This window comes from Aegilops tauschii, chromosome 6 (genome assembly GCF_002575655.3).
Source record: "Aegilops tauschii subsp. strangulata cultivar AL8/78 chromosome 6, Aet v6.0, whole genome shotgun sequence".
Classification (NCBI taxonomy): Eukaryota; Viridiplantae; Streptophyta; class Magnoliopsida; order Poales; family Poaceae; genus Aegilops; species Aegilops tauschii.
In genome coordinates this window covers 497,334,709-497,357,049 of record NC_053040.3, presented here as the reverse complement: position 1 = coordinate 497,357,049, position 22,341 = coordinate 497,334,709, and the positions used below count along the sequence as shown (strand labels likewise).

General features: G+C 43.7%; 1 protein-coding gene across 1 annotated transcript; it reads left to right on the top strand.

Annotated features, from left to right (window-relative positions):
- Positions 1–2,539: 2,539 nt before the first annotated feature.
- On the top strand, positions 2,540–6,713 carry LOC109782341 (uncharacterized). Its single transcript, XM_020340953.4, has 7 exons — positions 2,540–2,910; positions 3,845–3,934; positions 4,078–4,158; positions 4,226–4,357; positions 5,836–6,054; positions 6,152–6,244; positions 6,345–6,713. Exons 1-7 carry the CDS (start codon positions 2,665–2,667, stop codon positions 6,525–6,527), a joined length of 1,044 nt encoding a protein of 347 aa, XP_020196542.1. The 5' UTR covers positions 2,540–2,664; the 3' UTR covers positions 6,528–6,713.
- Positions 6,714–22,341: the final 15,628 nt, after the last annotated feature.

Below are 22,341 nucleotides of genomic sequence, written 5' to 3'. Positions count from 1 at the left end.
GACGAATGTGACCGTTCTACACCCCCTGTTGCTGTTGCTGAAAAAAGTGTGACTATACGACATCTAGAATTTTCTTTGCAGTTTTGCACATAATTTTTTAAAATCCACCCACCCACCCACAAAACACCATCTAAAATGCACAAAACACCATCTAAAATGCACCAGACTAAAATCGCCCAGAGAACCTACTCCTGCAAGACCAATAGTACTTAGTAGAAGCAATTCACGGGGTTTCCTAAAAATAAATCAAGCGAGAACTACATTGGCTTCCAGCCAACGCCGATAGTGGTGTTTGCCACTGTCGGAGCACCGGGGCTGAAGGACTGAATCGCGCTGCACGAGTCTGACGGCGCACGCCATGTCGCCTGTGCCTGCGCCTGCCGACGCCACACTTTCCGCCACCAGAACTGAACTCGTGCAGGACGCGCCGGACAAATCGACATCAGACAAGTCGCCAACCGGGCCCCGCTCCGCCCTGACCTGATCTACCGGTCGTATCTCCGGCCGAATCGGCCACGGAGGGACCGGCGGCGCCCCAAACAGACGCCCCCTCGCGCACCACTGAATCGGTTGCCATGCACTATATGCTGTTTTTGCAAAAGTAAAAGTCCAAAATAAACCTTTAACTTATAGACGAAAGCTAAATCCAACCCTCAACTTGTAATCCCGGAAATCAGCACATCCAACTCTCTGATCTCACTTTATTTTAAACCTTGAGAGCGTTTTTAAATAGGGATTGTTGACGTGGCATTGCTGAATCCCGGGATTATTGACTGTAGTCACGACTGTGCCATCCCAAACGATTCTTTTTTCGTATAACAGGCTAAATGAAAATACCGAAAGGGATGGTTGACGGACTAGGCCGGCCAGCAGACGTGAAGCGAGTTTTTTTTTTCCCTTTTTCGTAACAAGCCAAGTAAAAAATCTCTGGAAAATCAAACTTGCGATCTGCCTCTCCTAAACTGATGCAGCTACCTTTAGCTAATGTTGCTATACTGAGAGGCCAGAATAATTTATCCACGCACAACAGCGTTGAGATTTGACATATTCTTTAAGGGCAAAAAAATATTAGAAACGTAACAATTTTTAAATCTCCGATTTTTTTAAAGTGCAAACACTTTTTAAAATCCTGAATAATTTTTTAAAAAAGAACGAACATTTTTGGAAAACACAATCCATTTTGAGTTAGCACTATTTGAGACATAAACATTTTTGGAAAAAATGTGAACAGATTTTAAAATCTGAAGAATTTTTTAAAATGGTTATATAGTTTTATAAAATGTTTATTTTCATTAAGAAAATGTAAAATGTGCATCGGGCAAAATGTTACTGTGTCACATTTTTCAAAAAAAATGTTTTGTAATTTCGTAAATTATTTTCGTTTAAAAAATATATTCGGTATTTCAAATTTGTTTACAGTTTTTTTAAAGAAATGTTTCAGAAAAAAATTCAAAATCATTTCTGTTCTTGTATTATAGTATGCGCTAAACATAATCATTAGTATGGTCAATTGGTTAAACAGTACGCCACGTAGGCAGAATACGGAACCGAAGCTGTACGTGGATGAGATTTCGTAACTATATTTCAGGTATTCTTATTATAGTCATTTGAATGAGCCAATTGAAATTTAGGAACGAGTGTGGTGACCTCCCTCCCTCCGGTTAATTTTATAAGGGAAACGTTTGCGTTCGGCGCGCCGGCCGGTCACGTGCGCAGCGTTCGATCGACACGCAACGTACGCTCCTATTTTATGCCACGTCATCTACCCAGCAGCACACACGCGTGCGGGTGAGTGGGACCACGCACCGCTGGTGAGAAACCTTATCCCCTTCGATTTCTTTTCTTGGTCTAACCTTTCTCATCGAGAGCATGACCGGCCGACCCCCTTCCCCCTTCTCCAGATCGGTGAGACTACCCTGCTAAGGCAAATCACTGGGGAGGGCCACCACATGCCATGTGGTTTCACCCACGTGAGGAGGCGACCATAGTGGGGTGCCCCCGCGGTAGCACAGATCGCCTGAGGTAGGATGAGACGATGTAGCAGGGGAGTTGCAAGGCGCTGTTGTGCACGGACGGTGCTGTGACGGGGGGGGGGGGGGGGGAGTTTACCCACGCAGTGATGGCGTACCTCCCGTCCGCAACCGGCGAACGACGGACCTGGACCCGGCTACGGCGAAGTTGCAAAAGGCAGTGGCAAAGCTGCAAGTGGGGGAGGGAACTAGAACCGGACCGGCCAGGGAGGGAGTTTGCAGCGGGCGAGGGGTGTGGGGGAAACGAAACGATGGGGAGGCGGGGCCTTGAGTTTGTTCCTCGCATTTTTGTTTTCTAGTTTGCGCCGGTGAGAGAGACGGGTGAGGAGAAAGATGTCAGGGGAGTGGATCCGACGGTTGACGTTATCTAAATCGGACACGTGGTAATTTAATTGATTGATCTGGGTGTTGTCCATCTTGGATGGCCTTCCCTCAACAACAAAAAAAGAGATTGGAGTGCAGCACGAATCTTGAGGTGGTGCCCTGCTGCAGATGAGATGAGATGAGATGAGATGGGTTCCCTTCCCTTCCCTTCCCTTAAAGTGGTGTGGACTGTTTGTTATCCCCTTCCCTCTCCGGCCGGCCCTCACGGCGGAGAACCCAACCAAACACACCAGCCGCCGCCGCCGACGACATGCCGCCGTCCCTCCTACTCCCCGCCTCCGCCTCCGCCTCCGCCTCCGCCTCCTCCTCCTCTGGTATTAGTATGGGGAGGCTGTCACCTCGGCAGCCGCCCACGCCCCTGCTCGTCTGCTTCCCCGCGCGCCGCAGCCGCAACCGCCTCCATGCGGATGTGGGGCTCCGCCTCGCCGCCGCCGGACCCAACGGCGTCAACGGTGCGGCCTCTCCCGGTCCAGGGGACGGCGGCGCCAACAACCTGGTAACTAATCGAAACCACCTTCCCTCCTTCCTGCTAAGGCTAATGCTCATCTAATCTGATCTGATCTTGCCCCCTCCCTCTATTGGATTGGATTGGATTGGATTGGATTGGATTGAATTCGATTGGATTGGATTCGATACTGTATGTGTATGTGTATGTGTATGTATATCTAGTTTCAAATCAAATCAAATCAAATCAAATCGGCAAAAGTAACAAATACTACTACTGTCTAGTAAGTAGTAGTAGTATTATCATCATGTCTTGTCTTGCCACGTGAGTTTAATTTGAACAAAATCAAATCCATCCATTATTATTCTACTGATCTATCCACCAGAGTTCCTCCTGACAGTACGTACAAAGACAACTGCATTGCCTGACCTAGTAGTATCATCATTACATATATGCATGCTTCACATGAGCTGAGGTGAGGTGAGGGAATTACCAACAACTCCTCAATCATACTCACATGGCATCATGCTTCACACCCCAGCCAGCAGCGCACAAACTTACTTATGTATTCCACCTACAGTACAATTCTACTATATCTTTCCTTCCTAGCTATTCTACCCTGCCGCCTCCCCCTCTTGTTGTTGTTAATTGCGTCCACTCACTCTGCAGAGCAGGATTTACAATTAGAATTGTTGTTAGCTGCGTTCGACTCAACTCTCAAGTGTTGTTGTTAACTCACTGAATAAATATTACATATATATATATGATGCCCATTCACCCGCCTCATTGCAACTGCTGACTGTTAAAGCTATGTATGCAAGATTACATACATATATGTATGGTCCCATATTAATTCTTATGCTTAATTACCCCATGTCCCTCCCTTGTAATGCTAATCTTACATAGAAATCTTCCTCTCCAACCACATAGCTAGCTAGCCGTGTTCAAATCTATGCTTATCTGCTATTTTGATTGATACTTGCAGCCCAAAAACCGGAGGGATATTCTCCTGGAATACGTAAAAGGCGTCCAGCCAGAGTTTATGGAGCTTTTCGTGAAAAGAGCCCCAACACAGGTTCTTTTATCTCTTTTACCTCTCCTTTCCCCCATGTCTTGATCATAACCTATATATGTTTTCAGTCTAGAAATACTGGTGGCTAATATTGCTAAAATGTATCTTTATATGCTGAAATTGCCTTCATAACTTTGTCCTCCAAGGTTGTCGATGCCATGCGCCATACAGTCACAAATATGATTGGGACTCTGCCACCTCAATTTTTTGCTGTAACCGTCACAACGGTAATGAAATATCATCTGTAATATTCATTTCATCGCGACATGTTACTAATCATTTTCATCAACACAGGTTGCTGAAAATCTGGCACAGCTTATGTACAGCGTTTTGATGACTGGATACATGTTCAGGAATGCACAGTATCGTCTGGAACTGCAACAGAGCCTGGAGCAGATTGCTCTTCCTGAACCCAAAGGAGAAAAGGTTCTTTTCTACTAATGTTAGCACAATATTACTTTTCACATGCATGGATGTATTGATTCAACAGCTGTGCTGATATTTCTGTCTCAAAATGATTCCACCTGCCTCAGAGAACAAACAAATTGCTTAGCAATTATTTAACAGTCCAATCTTGGTATTTTATAGTGTTTGCTGTTTAGTAGATCTGACTGAAAAAGTTGGTCAATTACTTTACTTTTTGTTGTTCCACTGAAATTTGTATGAAATTACTGATGGGTAACAATTGTTTTGAATATGCATGCGTTCAAATCTATGTTTGGTAGAAGAGTGATCTTTAGAGTGCTGTGTTGGCTGTTTTCACATGCAAGCTCGCTACTTTGATGGTGTTCTCTTACTGGTTTGGTACCCAGTGCTTAGCAAAGGTATAGATGCAATATTCATTTTTCTGGGTTAGATGTTGCCACTGTGAGATGGTTGACCTGCCTAGACACCTCACCTTCCCGATTGATGCCACTGCTCAGAGACCAAAGTAGTGCATCCATATTGCTTTGTACCTTCCCGATTCATGCCACTGCTCATGGATATATTGATTCAACAGTTGTGCTGATATTTCAGTCTCTAAATGATTCCACTCGTCTCAAAGAGGGAACAAATCACTTATTTCACAGCAATATTAATGGGCTTGTCATAATCCTGTCACGTATATTTGATCTATCATTGCGTGATTAATTGATTATTGTGTTAATTACCCTGATATTTTACAGTGCTCAGTACATCTTGCTGAAAATGTTGGTACATTAACTTTTTGTCGTTCGCTGCAATATGTATAAAACTACTAGTGAGTAACATTTGTTTTGAATTTGCACGAGTTCAGATCTATGATTGGAAGAGGCGCGGTGTTTAGAGTGTTGTATTAGCTGTTTTCACATGCAAGCTCGCTACTTTGATGGTTGTGATCACCCGATGTTTTGACGACTTCATATCGCGTGGAAGACTAAATTCTGTTTGCTAAGAAATCATGTTCATATATGATGATTATTACTGGTGCTTTTTTATTGCTGGTTTGGTGGTACCTAGTGCTTAGCAAGGTATAAAAATGGCGATAGTTCAATATTCATTTACTCTGGGTTAGATGAAGTTACAGAACACATGCAGGCTTACCGTGAGATGTTGCCAGTGTGGGATGGTTGACATGCCTAGGCACCTCAGTGGCCTCACCTGCCTGACTTGTATCACTGCTCAGAGAGCAAAGTACGGCATCCATATTGCTTTGTACTAGCTTTGTTATTTGTGTAGAACATTGAAAAGAGATGCTGTGACCTGGTGTTATGGTTGATTGACTGGTGTATCTGCACTTGCTACTCCTAGTTTTTAGAATCATGTGCCTTGAATTCCTAAACATATACCCGTGTTGTTTAAGCTATCATAATAGCAAAATTCAATTTTAGTTGTTTGGTTTGATTGTATATATATTATGTAATATGCATGGTTGGCATCTCTAGGGCTCAGAAGATTATGCTCCTGGAACCCAGAAAAAGGTGAGTGGGGAAGTGATCCGATGGAACAAGATCACTGGACCAGAAAAGATTGACGCTGTGAAATATATAGAATTGCTTGAAGCAGAAATCGATGAGCTGAGCCGTCAAGTTGCTAGGAAATCATCTCAAGGAAGCAATGAGCTCCTGGAATACCTAAAAACCCTAGAACCTCAAAATCTAAAGGTATATCCATCCGTATATGTTGTTGATACTGTTGGCTTATCATCGTAGCTAGTTTGATGAATGGTTTAGCTAATTAAATGGTGATTTTGTTTTGTAGGAACTGGCGAGTAGTGCGGGTGAGGACGTTGTATTTGCAATGAACGCATTCATAAAGCGTCTCTTGGCTGTCTCGGACCCTGCGCAGATGAAGGTAAATTGGATCTAGTATCACCACTCCACCAGCATAAGTAGTTGAGAAGCATGTGTATGTATGTATATGTTGTTGCTGACTTGGCGTGAATGGTGCGCAGACGGCGGTTTCGGAGACGAGCGGTGCCCAGCTGGCGAACCTGCTGTTCTGGCTGATGATCGTCGGGTACAGCATGCGCAACATTGAGGTGCGTTTCGACATGGAGAGAGTGCTGGGCGCCGCCCCCAAGATGGGCGGAGAGCTGCCGCCTGGTCCTGGAGACAACACACAGACACAACTATAGCTGCTAGATAACAAGCACAGCGCGTGCGGTTGCAGTTGCAGACGATTTGTTAGTTTGGTCTGCTGAGAAGTGTGTGTTTTTGTACGGATATATGTATGTTGTTCTGTCTTAGCTGGTATTTAGATAGCAAAAAGAAAATTTACAACCGCATGTATTTTTGGGGGAAGAATGCACACTTGAAAGCAAGCAGCCTTCCAAACAGGTACTCCCCTCCCTCCGTCCCATAATATAAGAACGTTTTTGACACTACACTAGTGTAAAAAACGTTCTTATATTATGGGTGGGACGGAGGGAGTAGAAGTGATCTTGAGCTGTTAAATGCAACTAAAATCTTTATTAGGTTCAACAGTTTGATTGCCTGTGATGAGATCATTTGGTCTAGTGCTGGTATGCTAACATGGGCAATTTGGTTTGGCAATTTGAGGCCATTACGAGTTTCGGTCCATTTATTTGGTCGAACTAGTTGAGATAGGGCTATTGTATTTTTAGGGGAAGTTGTCTCCACTCCTACCTGTAGGAGAGATAGGGTATCTTGTTATTTCCTTTGGTTTTTGCCTTTTCTGAGTTGACTACTTTGTGTCTGCTTGGCTCTTTATTAGCTATTTATTTGTCTTGAAAATGAAGAACATTTCTCTTGTGCCTTTGCCTTGTTGAATGAAGAATTTCCTTTGTAACATTAATTAACATGGAGATCAGAAGGTAAGCCATGACAGGACAGTAGTAATGTTTGCTCTGTCTTTGTCTCCAACATATTTTCTTTTATTAAGGAAAAAAATCCCTTGGTAGCTATGGCTTTTTTTTTTTACCTTTACAGTGTCTTGTGCTTATTCAGCGCTTACATGGCTTAGTGAGAACGAAACAGCTAAAACAACTGAAAATCAGCAGAAGCACACTAAAAGATTGTATAGATTTTTGCTGGCTGAGTTGATGCTGCTGATGGTCAGGTACAGGTAAAAGTGCTAGCTTGTCATGGATCTCTTCTATTACTCTGTTCACTTTTGTAAGACCTTGAAGACATTTCAGACAATGTGCAAAACAAATCTTTTTGAGTTGTCTGAAACGACTTACAAAAGTGAACGGAGGGAGTATTAGAATTTGATGTATCACAGTCTCCAGTGCCCAAGAGCCAGAAACTGCTTGTGAGTCAGAGAGCAGAGAACCCAAGGAATTGTTTTGGTTGATGTCACAAACTGATAAGAAATGCTGCTTATTCTGGCGCATTTATTCTTTGAGTAGACTAGCTGAAAGTAGAGAAATGACACACATTTTGAATTGCAGGGGATTTGGACGACGCTTATTAGAGCGATCTCAACATGTTTACAGATATGCCTACAGCTGCTGGAACACACATTGAAAAATCCCCCATGAAGACAATGCAGAGATGAAGCTAACTGCCTGCCCTGGGAATGTTGATGCTTCATTCTGTGAAGAGGAACACTCAGGTTCTTGTGGCGCTATTGTTCGGGACCACCGAGGTAATTTTATCATAGCATCCACGTCTAAACTCCAGCATGTGGCCGACATTATTACTGCGGAAACAGCTGCGTTGCAAGAAGGGATCAAACTTATTCAAAGTATTGGAAGCAACCATGTCCTGGTAAGAATGGACAATGTCACCATGGTGGAAGCTTTGAGGCACAACGAAGGTCATTCTATGGTAGCAGCTCCTCTCCTCGAGGGCTGCAGAATGTTACTTAGAGAAATCGGGAAGAGGTTACTATCGAGCATTGTAATAGAGAGTCGATCGAACGTAGTTGCTCATGAGCTAGCAAAGTGGGGACGTGCAAACAATCCATCCTTGTGGGTAGATGCACCCCCGATTTTATTTCTATATCTTTAGCGGATGATGTATGAAGGCCTTCCCGTCAAAAAAAAAAAAAACTGCCTGCCCTGGGTATTCTGTAGCTAAAGTGGGGGAGAAGTATGTACTGTACCAAATTATGCGAAGCTCTGTAATTTCTCAGTAGACATGAAAACTTTGTCCCTGCTCTGTAATATGATGAAGATTGCCAATTTCAGCTCTGGTATATATAGTGCTGCTATGCATAATATGTGCATTTTGCCAGTTGTGTAGCATGGGCATTTTGGTCCACTAACCGCAGGGCCAAACTAGTTTGACATAATAATAATACACCAGCCCTAACAGGGCATACACCAGCGAGAAAAGAAGAGCTAAAAATGAAAATAATCAGAATATAACATTTATTCTGCTTGCTGAGTTGCTGCTATTCTGGCTGATAAGATCGTCAGGTACAGGTAAAAGGGCCAATTTCAGGTACAAGTGCTGTTCTGGCTGATGTTTCCGAGACAAGCAGCAAAACAATGTTCAGGTAGGCAAAAGTGATGGAAGTTTGATGGTGTCACAACACAAATGGACCCAAAATACGATGAAATTATTGGCGCCCAAATTTGAGAAACATATTGCCAGAATAGTAAAGAGTCTCAAATATGTTACACAACACACATGATCGATGTTGATGCTCACATGGGCACTAAATTTCACTTGGGCGCGCGGTGCGGCGGCATGACTTTACTAGCGGTGCCACATACTTATTTTCTTACTAAACAACATACAAACAAACTTGTGTCGTCATTTTCTTTTTGAGACGAAACAAGAGTTCATTGCATAGCAAGACAATATTCGTAGGAATATATACAAATAACATCCGGTGCAGGCTGAAACATGGCGGTCCATCTGCCCCAAAGAAATTAATGGCCAATCTTGCAACATCGTACGACAAATTTAACACAAAGTAACATAAATAACATGGCGGACTGAAGTCACTCTCATTTTTTTTAGAAAAGGGGGTTGTTCCCCGGCCTCTACATCAGAACGATGCATGCATACGGCCATATGAAGTCACTCTCATACGCGCACACGCACGCACACAACTTCCGTCAAGAGGAAAACTTAAACAACCATAAACCGAAATAACACAAGAAAATGAAGCATTGTATGGTATCCCTCAGACTGGGCTAGAGATACCTGCATTCGATGATTGACGGTTGAGTCTACCCTGGGACGTACTCCCTCTGTAAACTAATATAAGATCGTTTAGATAACTATTTTAGTATTCTAAATGCTCTTATATTAGTTTACGGAGGGAGTGGCCAAAATAATGATCTCTTTTTGTGTCGGCTTTTGGAGCTTGTCCGCCAAGGTCTCCATGTTATCTAGAATTAGGTAGGTAGGTTTTAAAGATTGGTTTCGCTTCCTAAAATCATGGACTTGTGAAACGACGTGATGTGTGGGCACGCATGCATGCATGCAGTTATGAGTTTCCTCCAATCCAATCCAATCCAATAATCACGCAAGGAAACAGCGCCGGATTCCGAGTTCGGATCCCTAGCTATTTCAACTTCTGATCTGAATCGGAATCAATCTCATCATCCATAAATACTAGTCCTCCAAATCACGGATCATCCAGCATCCAAAATCTTCCCTCCGTCCCTCCGGCCGCCTACCCTATTTATCAACCAACCAATACCAATATACCAGTAGGAAGGAAGGCAAGAAGAAGAAGAAGAAGAAGAAGATGGTGAGGCCGGACCGGAGGACGATCCCAGGTTCGAGGCCTCCCTGTGCCTTCCGCCGGACCTCCTCTCCTCCGGCAACACCCACCTCCATCCTAGCCCTAGCCCTAGCCCTAGCAGTAGCAGCTGGGCGCTCCTCGAGTCGCTCGCCTACATGGTGCCCCCCGGCGGTGCAGTCCGTAACCGCACCACCGCCCAAACCCTAATGCCCGACGGCCGCACCGCTCCTACTGGTGCATCTCAGTCTGCCCCGATTCTGCTGCTCATAGTCATAGCGACCAACAAGACCAAGACGACGGCAACCCCTTCGACTCCATCCCCAAGATCGTCTCCTCGGCGGAGGACCTCGCCCTCATCCAAGTCGGCTAGCTTAACCACCTGCAAGCACTTGCTGTGGCTGGTCTACTCCGCCTCCGCCAGAGGGCCGCCGTCGCTCGCCCTTCTCCCGGACATCCACGACCATCAACCGCTGATGGAACCCTATCGTCAAAGACCCCAAAGCCACGGCTCACTTTGTCCCCATGCCGACACCACTGCCCGGCAACCAAGACCTCTACGGCAAGGATTATTCCTCGGCGCGGTCGCTGCGCGACGTCACCTTCGGCCACGGTCACATCAGGTGTGTCGAGATTGAGCAGCTGCTGAGGCCCAAGCCCAAAGCAACAACGGTCGTGCACGATCCCTCCACCTTGCTTCTGCTCTTCGATTCCCAATCACCCATGGTCCCGGAGAAAGTCGAATACGAGGTCGTCGGCTGGCGGCTCATCACTTGGCTTAGGGCGCTCACTTGGGGCCATTGGCAGAGAGGAACCATACTCCATTCCGATCAACTCGGAAATATTGTTTCATGGAAGGACCTGCAAACGTGCACCCCCGTTCTGTCCCTGTGTGACGATGATGACAGCCTTGTTTACCTCACGTGCATGCTCAAAAACCGTCGCCCCCAGGACGAAACCGCCTGGATGGTCGCCGTTGGCACCAACACAAACGGAAAGTCCCTGCCACATGAGCCTATGCCATTCTCCGACTACCCAAACCTCATCCCATGCGCGCTCACCAGATATCTCATGCCCTAGCTAGAAGGCATTTTTCATTTCTTTTCTTTTCTTTTTTACCGTCCGTGCGTGCGTGGACAGAGAGCGGCATTCACTAAGTTAGTTTCTTTTGAGTTTGCTTGAAAGTTGATACATTCTGTCATATAAACAGTTCCGCCACAACCATGACGACATTCTTGTAAACTTGTCATGCTGCATCGATCGATGGTGCCAGCTGCCAGCTCTACACAGAATGATGATTTAAGTCTTACGATCTGGTTGCATTTGATGCTTCATGAAGATGGCATACATACTTATTACATGGTTTCGTATAAATATATGTCAACTTGGTTGTGGTTTAAAACTTTGTCATATTTATTCTAGGGTGTTATGTGGACATGGTCACAACGGCAAAGTATTATGAAACGACCTTCCCGGGCTGCATACTAAGACTCGTCTTTGTTCTGATGACCTACTGTTGTGTTCTTATTGCTACCAACAAAAGCTATGAGATTGTAACTTGTTGCTACCGGTTGCACAACTTCACTGAATTCCCACACCTTCTATTTATATATTGGAGTGATGTTTATCTTTTTCAATAAAGCGTGAATTTTGTTGACTCAAAATGAAACATTAAAAGGATACAAACACAATGAATACACATCTGGCATGTGCATGGATAAAATGCAACATCCAACACTAATGGACGCACACAAAAAAGCATGCTGGCAAATAGCAAGGTCATATAAGACCAAGGATATGCCTAAGCGAGGAAAAATAAAATAGAACCCAAAGCAGAGAAATCCATGATCGCCAACCTACAACTATGACCATATCTGCACCAATCATCCAATGGCATCACAAGGACAATGAGGTCTTCCAATAGAAAAGCCTTCGGGAAGGTAGCTATTCTCATGCGCCACCATTGTTAGAATAAATCCAAGGCATACCGTCGATCATCCGAGGGCCAAGAAATCACACGAGCATGACACCGAGATTTGTTAACGAGGTTCACCGATATGGCTACATTCCCGGGGCTTGACTATGGGCGCTCCTCCCCATGACACCGCTACAATACCGCACCCGGTCGCCCTGGACACCGGCACATGCCGCCGGCTTCCCCTGCGTTCCGGTGCTATTATGTTGGCATAGGTTACATCGTGTGTCTACCCCCACTATATATGAGAGGCTTAGGATACAAGTGTCCTACTAGGACATGACTCCATATCCTATCTAAACACAATACTACACAGAGTCCAACTGTAACCTACCTTGTACATAATATTCGACACAACTCTAACAAACTCCACCTTGGCGAATATTCTCCACCACCTTGAATTCGTCCATGTGTCAAACTTCCATGTAGATTGGACTTGAGCTTATCCCATGCGTACAGCTGCTACTCCAAAGACTCCATGTGACTCCACCTGCAACTTGTAGTCCCTCCTTTTCTTGACCACAATCAACACTCGAGCAAAATTAAGTTCCTTGTCACTCTAGTTTGTGCTCCCCACTTCCAGAGTATCCGTCCAACGCCATCACACACAGATCATTGACCTGCGTGAAAGTGAGCAACTCACATATTGGGTGTCTGCTACGTCTTGAGCTTACGTTGGTTTTCCTTGAAGAGGAAAGGGTGATGCAGCACAGTAGCGTAAGTATTTCTCTCAGTTTTTGAGAACCAAGGTATCAATCCAGTAGGAGGCTCCTCAAGAGTCCCACGCACCTACACAAACAAACAAGAACTCGCAATAAAGGGGTTGTCAATCCCTTCACAACCACTTGCGAAAGTGAGATCTGATAGAGATAATATGATAAGATAAATATATCTTTGGTATTTTATGATTTAGATAGGAAAAGTAAAGATGCAAATAAAAGTAGATGGTAAACTTATATGATAAAAGATAGACCCGGGGGCCATAGGTTTCACTAGTGGCTTCTCTCAAGATAGCATAAGTATTACGGTGGGTGAACAAATTACTGTCGAGCAATTGATAGAAAAGCGAATAATTATGATATTATCTAGGCATGATCATGTATATAGGCATCACGTCCGTGACAAGTAGACCGACTCCTGCCTGCATCTACTACTATTACTCCACACATCGACCGCTATCCAGCATGCATCTAGAGTATTAAGTTCATAAAGAACAGAGTAGCGCATTAAGAAAGATGACATGATGTAGAGGGATAAACTCATGCAATATGATATAAACCCCATATTTTTATCCTCGATGGCAACAATACAATACGTGCCTTGCTGCCCTGCTGTCACTGGGAAAGGACACCGCAAGATTGAACCCAAAGCTAAGTACTTCTCCCATTGCAAGAAAGATCAATCTAGTAGGCCAAACCAAACTGATAATTCGAAGAGACTTGCAAAGATAACTTAATCACACATAAAAGAATTCAGAGGAGATTCAAATATTTCTCATAGATAAACTTGATCATAAACCCACAATTCATCGGATCTCGACAAACACAATGCAAAAAGAGTTACATCGAATAGATCTCCAAGAAGATCGAGGAGAACTTTGTATTGAGATTCAAAGAGAGAGAAGAAGCCATCTAGCTAATAACTATGGACCCGAAGGTCTGTGGTAAACTACTCACAACTCATCAGAAGGGCTATGGTGTTGATGTAGAAGCCCTCCGTGGTTGAATCCCCCTCCGGCGGAGCGCCGACGAAGGCTCCAAGATGGGATCTCGCGGATACAGAAGGTTACGGTGGTGGAAATAGTTTTTCGTGGTCGCCTCTGATGTTTTTGGGGTACGTGGGTATATATAGGAGGAAGAAGTAGGTCGGTGGACGCCCGAGGGGCCCACGAGATAGGGGGGCGCGCCCAATAGGGGGGCGCGCCGTCCACCCTCATGGCCGCCTCGATTGTTTCTTGACTTCCACTCCAAGTCCTCTGGATCACGTTCGTTCCAAAAATCACGCTCCCGAAGGTTTCATTCCGTTTGGACTCCGTTTGATATTCCTTTTCTTCGAAACACTGAAATAGGCAAAAAAAACAGCAATATGGGCTGGGCCTCCGGTTAGTAGGTTAGTCCCAAAAATGATATAAATGTGTAAAGTAAAGCCCATAAACATCCAAAAAGGGTAATATAATAGCATGGAACAATCAAAAATTATAGATACGTTGGAGACGTATCAAGCATCCCCAAGCTTAATTCCTACTCGTCCTCGAGTAGATAAATGATAAAAACAGAATTTTTGATGTGGAATGCTACCTAGCATAATTCTCAATGTAATTTTCTTTATTGTGGCATGAATGTTCAGATCCAAATGATTCAAAATAAAAGTTCATATTGACATAAGAAATAGTAATACTTCAAGCATATTAATCAAGCAATCATGTCTTCTCAAAATAACATGACTAAAGAAAGTTCATCCCTACAAAATCATATAGTTAGGCTATGCTTCATTTTCGTCACACAAAAATGCTCCCATCTTGTACACCCCCGATGACAAGCCAAGCAATTGTTTCGTACTTAAATAATCTCAAACTTTTTCAACTTTCATGCAATACATGAGCGTGAGCCATGGGTATAGCACTATGGGTGGAATAGAATATGATGATGGGGATTGTGTGGAGAAGACAAAAAGGAGAAAGTCTCACATTGACGAGGATAATCAACGGGCTATGGAGATGCCCATCAATTGATGTCAACATGAGGAGTAGGGATTGCCATGCAACGGATGCACTAGAGCTATAAATGTACGAAAGCTCAACAAAAGAAACTAGTGGGTGTGCATCCAACTTGCTTGCTCACGAAGACCTAGGGCATTTGAGGAAGCCTATCTTAGGAATATACAAGCCAAGTTCTATATGAAAAATTCTCACTAGTATATGAAAGTGACAACATAAAAGACTTTCTATATGAAGAACATGGTGCTACTTTGAAGCACAAGTGCGGAAAAAAGATAGTAACATTGCCCCCTTTTTATTTATTTTTTTATTTTTTTCTTCTTTTTTCTTTTTTTCCTTTTTTTTCTTTTTTGGGCCTTTTTTTTTCTTTGGCCTTTCTTTTTTTTTATTTGGGGACAATGCTCTAATGATGATGATCATCACACTTCTATTGATTTACAACTCATGAATTACAACTCAAAACTAGAACAAGATATGACTCTATATGAATGCCTCCGGCAGTGTACCGGGATGTGAATCAAGAGTGACATGTATGAAAAATTATGCATGGTGGCTTTGCCACAAATACGATGTCAACTACATGATCATGCAAGGCAATATGACAATGATGATGCGTGTCATGATGATGAATGGGACGGTGGAAAGTTGCATGGCAATATATCTCGAAATGGCTATGGAAATGCCATAATAGGTAGGTATGGTGGCTGTTTTGAGGAAGATATAAGGAGGTTTATGTGTGATAGAGCATATCGTATCACGGGGTTTGGATGCACCGGCGAAGTTTGCACCAACTCTCAAGGCGAGAAAGGGCAATGCACGGTACCGAAGAGGCTAGCAATGATGGAAGGGTAAGAGTGTGTATAATCCATGGACTCAACATTAGTCAAAAGAACTCATATACTTATTGCAAAAATCTACAAGTCATCAAAAACCAAGCACTACACGCATGCTCCTAGGGGGATAGATTGGTAGGAAAAGACCATCGCTCATCCCCGACTGCCACTCATAAGGATGCACAATCTAAGAACACCTCATGTTTCAAATTTGTTACACAACTTTCACCATACGTGCATGCTACGGGACTTGCTAACTTCAATACAAGCATTCTTTAAATTCATAATCACCCAATTAGCATGACTCAAATATCACTACCTCCATATCTCAAAACAATTATCAAGTATCAAATTGATCATAGCATCCAATTCACTTTCTATGATAGTTTTTATTATACCCAACTTAGATGCCCATCATTCTAGGACCAATTTTATAACCATAGCAAATACCATGCTGTTCTAAGAGACTCTCAAAATAATATAAGTGAAGCATGAGAGATCAACAATTTCTACAAAATTAAGCCACCGCCGTGCTCTAAAAGATATAAGCGAAGCACTAGAGCAAAAACTATCTAGCTCAAAAAGATATAAGTGAAGCATATAGAGTATTCTAACAAATTCCAATCGTGTGGGTTTATCCCAAAGGTGTGTACAGAAAGGAAAAGTGATTGTGGTAAACTAAAAAGCAAAGACTAATAAAATACAAGACGCTCCAAGCAAAACACATATCATGTGGCGAATAAAAATATAGCTCCAAGTAAAGTTACCGATAAACGAAGACGAAAGAGGGGATGCCTTCCCGGGGCATCCCCAAACTTAGGATTTTGGCTACTCTTGAATATCTTGGGGTGCCATGGGCATCCCCAAGCTTAGGCTTTTGCCACTCCTTATTCCATAGTCCATCAAATCTTTACCCAAAACTTGAAAACTTCACAACACAAAACTCAACAGAAATCTCGTAAGCTCCGTTAGCGAAAGAAAACAAAACACCACTTCAAGGTACTGTAATGAACTCATTCTTTATTTATATTAGTGTTAAACCTACTGTATTCCAACTTCTCTATGGTTTATAAACTATTTTACTAGACATAGATGCATCAAAATAAGCAAACAACACACGAAAAACAGAATCTGTCAAAAACAGAACAGTCTCTAGTAATCTGTAACTAACGCAAACTTCAGGAACCCCAAAACTTCTACCAAAATAGGAAGTTCTAGGCACTTTGTCTATTGATCTACAGAAAAAAGAATCAACGCAAAAGCACTTTTCTGTGATTTACTAAAAAATTTCTCGTGCGCGCAAAGTTTCTGTTTTTCAGCAGAATCAAATTAACTATCACCATAGGTTATCCTATAGGTTCTACTTGGCACAAACACTAATTAAAACAGGAAAAGGCATCTAAACAGAAGGTAGATGATAAATTTATTATTAAACAGAAACAAAAACAAAAAACACAAAGTAAATTGGGTTGCCTCCCAACTAGCGCTATCGTTTAACGCCCCTAGCTAGGCATAAAAGCGAGGATAGATCTAAGTAGTGCCATCTTTAATTTTCAGTTTTTTAGCGGAGTCATGCTCGAATCCGGGAGATTCTTTACGTTTCCCTTCATACTCGGAAATTTTTAGATCTAAAGAATCCAACCGCTTATTGCAAAGAGTAATCAACATATTCATGCGGTGAAGATTTCTGCTAACACTCTTAAGAGGTTCAAGAGATTTTTGTAAGATATTTGTTACTTCGCAAATCTTTTCAAACACTTGTGTTTCTTCTTGGGTAGGATGTGATCCCCCTTTTTGAGGTAGTGTTCCCACTATTCCCTCTATAATCTCATGCGCAATACTGGGATCAATTTCAATAAAATTTCCTTTGGCAATGCAATCCAAGAGTTGTCTATGGGACATATTTAGCCCAACATAAAAATTGCGAAGTAAAATTCTAAAATTCACCTCTAAAGTGCAATTACGATAGGATCCCATCATCCTATACCAAGCATATTTTAAATTTTCTCCTTGCCTTTGCTTGAAGTGAAGAACTTCAAACTCGGGAGACATAGGAGCGGATAAGGGACTAGCCATAACGACGACTAAACGAACTAATCACACGAGCAAACAAAAAGGCAAGTGAAAGAGAGGAGATTGGGAAAGAGAGGGCGAATAAAAACGACAAGGGTGAAGTGGGGGAGAGGAAAACGAGAGGCAAATGGCAAATAATGTAAATACGAGGGAGATGAGCTTGTGATGGGTACTTGGTATGTCTTGACTTGAGCGAAGACCTGCCCGGCAACGGCGCCAGAAATCCTTCTTGCTACGTCTTAAGCTTGTGTTGGTTTTCTTTGAAGAGGAAAGGGTGATGCAGTACAGTAGCGTAAGTATTTCCCTCAGTTTTTGAGATCCAAGGTATCAATCCAGTAGGAGGCTCCCCAAAAGTCCCACGCACCTACACAAACAAACAAGAACTCGCAACCAACGCAATAAAGGGGTTGTCAATCCCTTCACGGCCACTTGCGAAAGTGAGATCTGATAGAGATAATATGATAAGATAAATATATTTTTGGTATTTTATGATTTAGATAAGAAAAGTAAAGATGCAAATAAAAGTAGATGGCAAACTTATATGATAAAAGATAGACTCAGGGGCCATAGGTTTCACTAGTGGCTTCTCTTAAGATAGCATAAGTTTACGGTGGGTGAACAAATTACTGTCGAGCAATTGATAGAAAAGCAAATAATTATGATATTATCTAGGCATGATCATGTATATAGGCATCACGTCCGTGACAAGTAGACCGACTCCTGCCTGCATCTACTACTATTACTCCACACATCGACCGCTATCCAGCATGCATCTAGAGTATTAAGTTCATAAAGAACAGAGTAGCGCATTAAGAAAGATGACATGATGTAGAGGGATAAACTCATGCAATATGATATAAACCCCATCTTTTTATCCTCGATGGAAACAATACAATACGTGCCTTGCTGCCCCTGTTGTCACTGGGAAAGGACACCGCAAGATTGAACCCAAAGCTAAGCACTTCTCCCATTGCAAGAAAGATCAATCTAGTAGGCCAAACCAAACTGATAATTCGAAGAGACTTGCAAAGATAACTTAATCACACATAAAAGAATTCAGAGGAGATTCAAATATTTCTCATAGATAAACTTGATCATAAACCCACAATTCATCGGATCTCGACAAACACACCGCAAATAGAGTTACATCGAATAGATCTCCAAGAAGATCGAGGAGAACTTTGTATTGAGATTCAAAGAGAGAGAAGAAGCCATCTAGCTAATAACTATGGACCCGAAGGTCTGTGGTAAACTACTCACAACTCATCGGAAGGGCTATGGTGTTGATGTAGAAGCCCTCCGTGGTCGATTCCCCCTCCGGCGGAGCGCCGGCGAAGGCTCCAAGATGGGATCTCGCGGATACAGAAGGTTACGGTGGTGGAAATAGTTTTTCGTGGTCGCCTCTGATGTTTTCGGGGTACGTGGGTATATATAGGAGGAACAAGTAGGTCGGTGGACGCCCGAGGGGCCCACGAGATAGGGGGGCGCGCCCTCCACCCTCGTGGCCGCCTTGGTTTCTTGACTTCCACTCCAAGTCCTCTGGATCACGTTCGTTCCAAAAATCACGCTCGCGAAGATTTCATTTCGTTTCGACTCCGTTTGATATTCCTTTTTTTCGAAACACTGAAATAGGCAAAAAGACAGCAATACGGGCTGGGCCTCCGGTTAGTAGGTTAGTCCCAAAAATGATATAAATGTGTAAAGTAAAGCCCATAAACATCCAAAAAGGGTAATATAATAGCATGGAACAATTAAAAATTATAGATACGTTGGAGACGTATCAGTGTCACACAAAAGAGTTACCTGAACTCAACATCACCGCTCCTTGCTTGACCGCCTGTCTGAAACTTGAAGGAATTTCACCGTTGCTTGTAGTCATCCCGAGTTAAATTCACAGTTGTCTCACCACATGTATGACCACCAGAGCCCTGGCCAGTCTCCATGCCCCATGCGTACCGCACGCCTCGCCGCTATTACCGCGTCGAGCCTCCGCTGTCCTGATCGAGTCTTAAGGGTCACGAACCCACACCACTCAACCCCACTGCAGAGTATCACCGATCATCACCGACCGATGACGAGTTTCACGCTTCCATCAGACCATTGGGCTCCAGTTCGAACTACGTGCCACTCGCTTTTCCCATATGCTGAATAGGCTTCGATTCTCTGGATCCTTACACCGTAGCCCCTCAATCCAGCTCCACCTTCAACATGACTCCATGGTGGTTGTACTTGCCACCCCGCGCCTCGTCGACTCCAAGCTCTCATGTGCACCGTCTTGAATCAACCCTGCGTCATAGTCTTGTCGAAGCCACACAAACCCTTAGGCATGCGCCATGTGTTTCCACGCCCAGAAGTCGGTCACCATCAGCATCACGCTCCTACGTCACCAACGCTGATTTCACCACCGTCTTCTGTACCAACCGACATCCAAGTCGATCCGTCAGACTGTCCAGTCCGACCCAGCCGAACTCGTTCGACTGTATGACACGCTCAAGGCTTCCAAATCGTCTTCCGCGAATTTCCATCCATCACAGCTGACATGACTTCCTGCAACGCCTTCAAGCATACCTCTTGTGCCAAGAAATCTTTCACCATTATCTATCATAACTTAAGGTTTTCAGTCCCATCAAACTTCTCCACCTCAAACCTAGTACCGAATGGCACCACAATTTTTTGTACGACTGACCCTGCGAAAAATTATCCGAGCTTTCTCACGTGATGCCCAAGTACACAAGCAAATCTGTAGCTAGCAAATTCCAACCAAGAACAACCTTATGGTCTTCACGTGTGTAGCTCCCTGGCACTCAACTCCCGATGCTAGTGTTGCATGTCAATGTCTCCTGCTAATTCCCATGGATGCATATCCCTTGATGGATTTCTTTCCGCCGATCTGATCAGGCCGCCTCCGTGTCGCATAGGAGGGGCCGCTGCCTGCAGGGACTCGGTCCCTATCTTTTGTCCAAAACAAATCTCAACTTGCCTCGTAGCTTCAACGTGTCACGAAATCCACGATGCTCCTGGACGGACCTCCCGCACGCCGCCTAGCTGCTCAACTCGGGGCTTCCTGCACACCTATGGGCCTCCTGCGACTAGGCTTTTCTGGGCACGTAGCCACACCTCGCCAACACCTTGGGCCACGCCCACGCGCACATGGAATTCGCCGCCGCCGCTGGTTTAGCGCACGCCCGATCCAATCTGCATGTTTCGCCGCTATACGCTCGCCGATCAATCCACCAATCAACCGCCGCACATCACGTCTGCTGATTGCACATGTATCTCGCTCTGATTTGCTTTTTCCGATCTTGCAGAGAACCATGCCACAGTCGGCTGCATCTCAACTCAATCCTTCATCTAAATCAACAACCTAGCCTCCCATCATGATACTACTTGTTAGAATAAATCCGAAGCATACCGTCGATCATCCGAGAACCAAACAATCACACGAGTACGACACCGAGATTTGTTAACGAGGTTCACCGATATGGCTACATCCCCGGGGCTTGACTATGGGTGCTCTTCCTCATGACACCGCTACAATACCGCACCCGGTCGCCCTGGACACCGGCACATGCCGGCTTTCCCTGCGTTCCGGTGCTATTATGTTGGCATAGGTTACATCGTGTGTCTACCCCCACTATATATGAGAGGCTTAGAATACAAGTGTCCTAGGACATGACTCTATATCCTATCTAAACACAATACTACTCAGAGTCCAACTGTAACCTACCTTGTACACAATATTTGACACAACTCTAACAACCATCATCGGATCCAACCACTAAGGTCAGAATCTGAATTTTCACCCCGAAGAATCAGACCTAGCGTATCCGAGCAATGCCTTTAACAACATAACGATATAGAAACATCGTCATTGCCAGCTATAATCAACATGGGTTACAGTATTCACCCCGGAGTTCGTTGAAGTCAATCATGTGGTGTTGCGACAACTTTTGCGTGATCATCTCTTGAACTATGCATCCAAATCACAGACCATTTTCACCATTGAATTTCTTGCATTCAGATCTCTGAAAGTAGATCCCATGTTAATAGGTTTCAATGAAAAAAAAAGGAAAATACCGGGAATTGAAAAAAAAAAAGGAAAAACGAAGGCCAAAAACCAAAAACAATGGAAACCCCAAAAAAGGGACACCGGAAGCACAATTATGCTTTTTCCTTTTTTTTGGATGCACAATTATGTTTCTTGTGGAAGCACTTGTTGTGCTTTCCAATTATCAAGAAGCACAATTGTGCTTCTCGTGGAAGCACATGACGTTCTTTTCAGCATAGCTCCGCATTTTTTTTCCCGGGAAAGCACAGCTATGCATTTTCCTTTTTCGGGAAGCATAAACTTTTCTTTTTCCTTTTTGTGGAAGTAGAGCCATGCTTCTCACGGAAGCATAAGTTATGCTTTTTACATTTTCAGGAAGCACAGATCGTGCCTTCCCCTTTACGGGAAGCAAACCCGATAAAAAATATTGCTTCAAAACCAATTTTGTTTTTTTGCTAAAACCTAGGGAAGAACAAGAAAAAGCTGAAAATCCAAAAAAAAAACTCAAAAACACATGCGAAAAACAACTAAAATTGTGCGGGTGCGCCCAACATGCGACATGTGACGGTGGCTGGGAGCACCACTCGACGTGCTCCGAGCCCCAAGAAAGTAACCTCTGCCGGAGCCCTCCAAGGGGCG

Bases quoted from the DNA above. Each gene is read 5' to 3' on its own strand.
- LOC109782341 (XM_020340953.4), top strand. From the start codon at position 2,665: ATGCCGCCGTCCCTCCTACTCCCCGCCTCCGCCTCCGCCTCCGCCTCC. The intron at 3,935-4,077 runs GTTCTTTTATCT...TTGTCCTCCAAG, and splicing joins TGAAAAGAGCCCCAACACAG to GTTGTCGATGCCATGCGCCA. The intron at 4,159-4,225 runs GTAATGAAATAT...TCATCAACACAG, and splicing joins TTGCTGTAACCGTCACAACG to GTTGCTGAAAATCTGGCACA.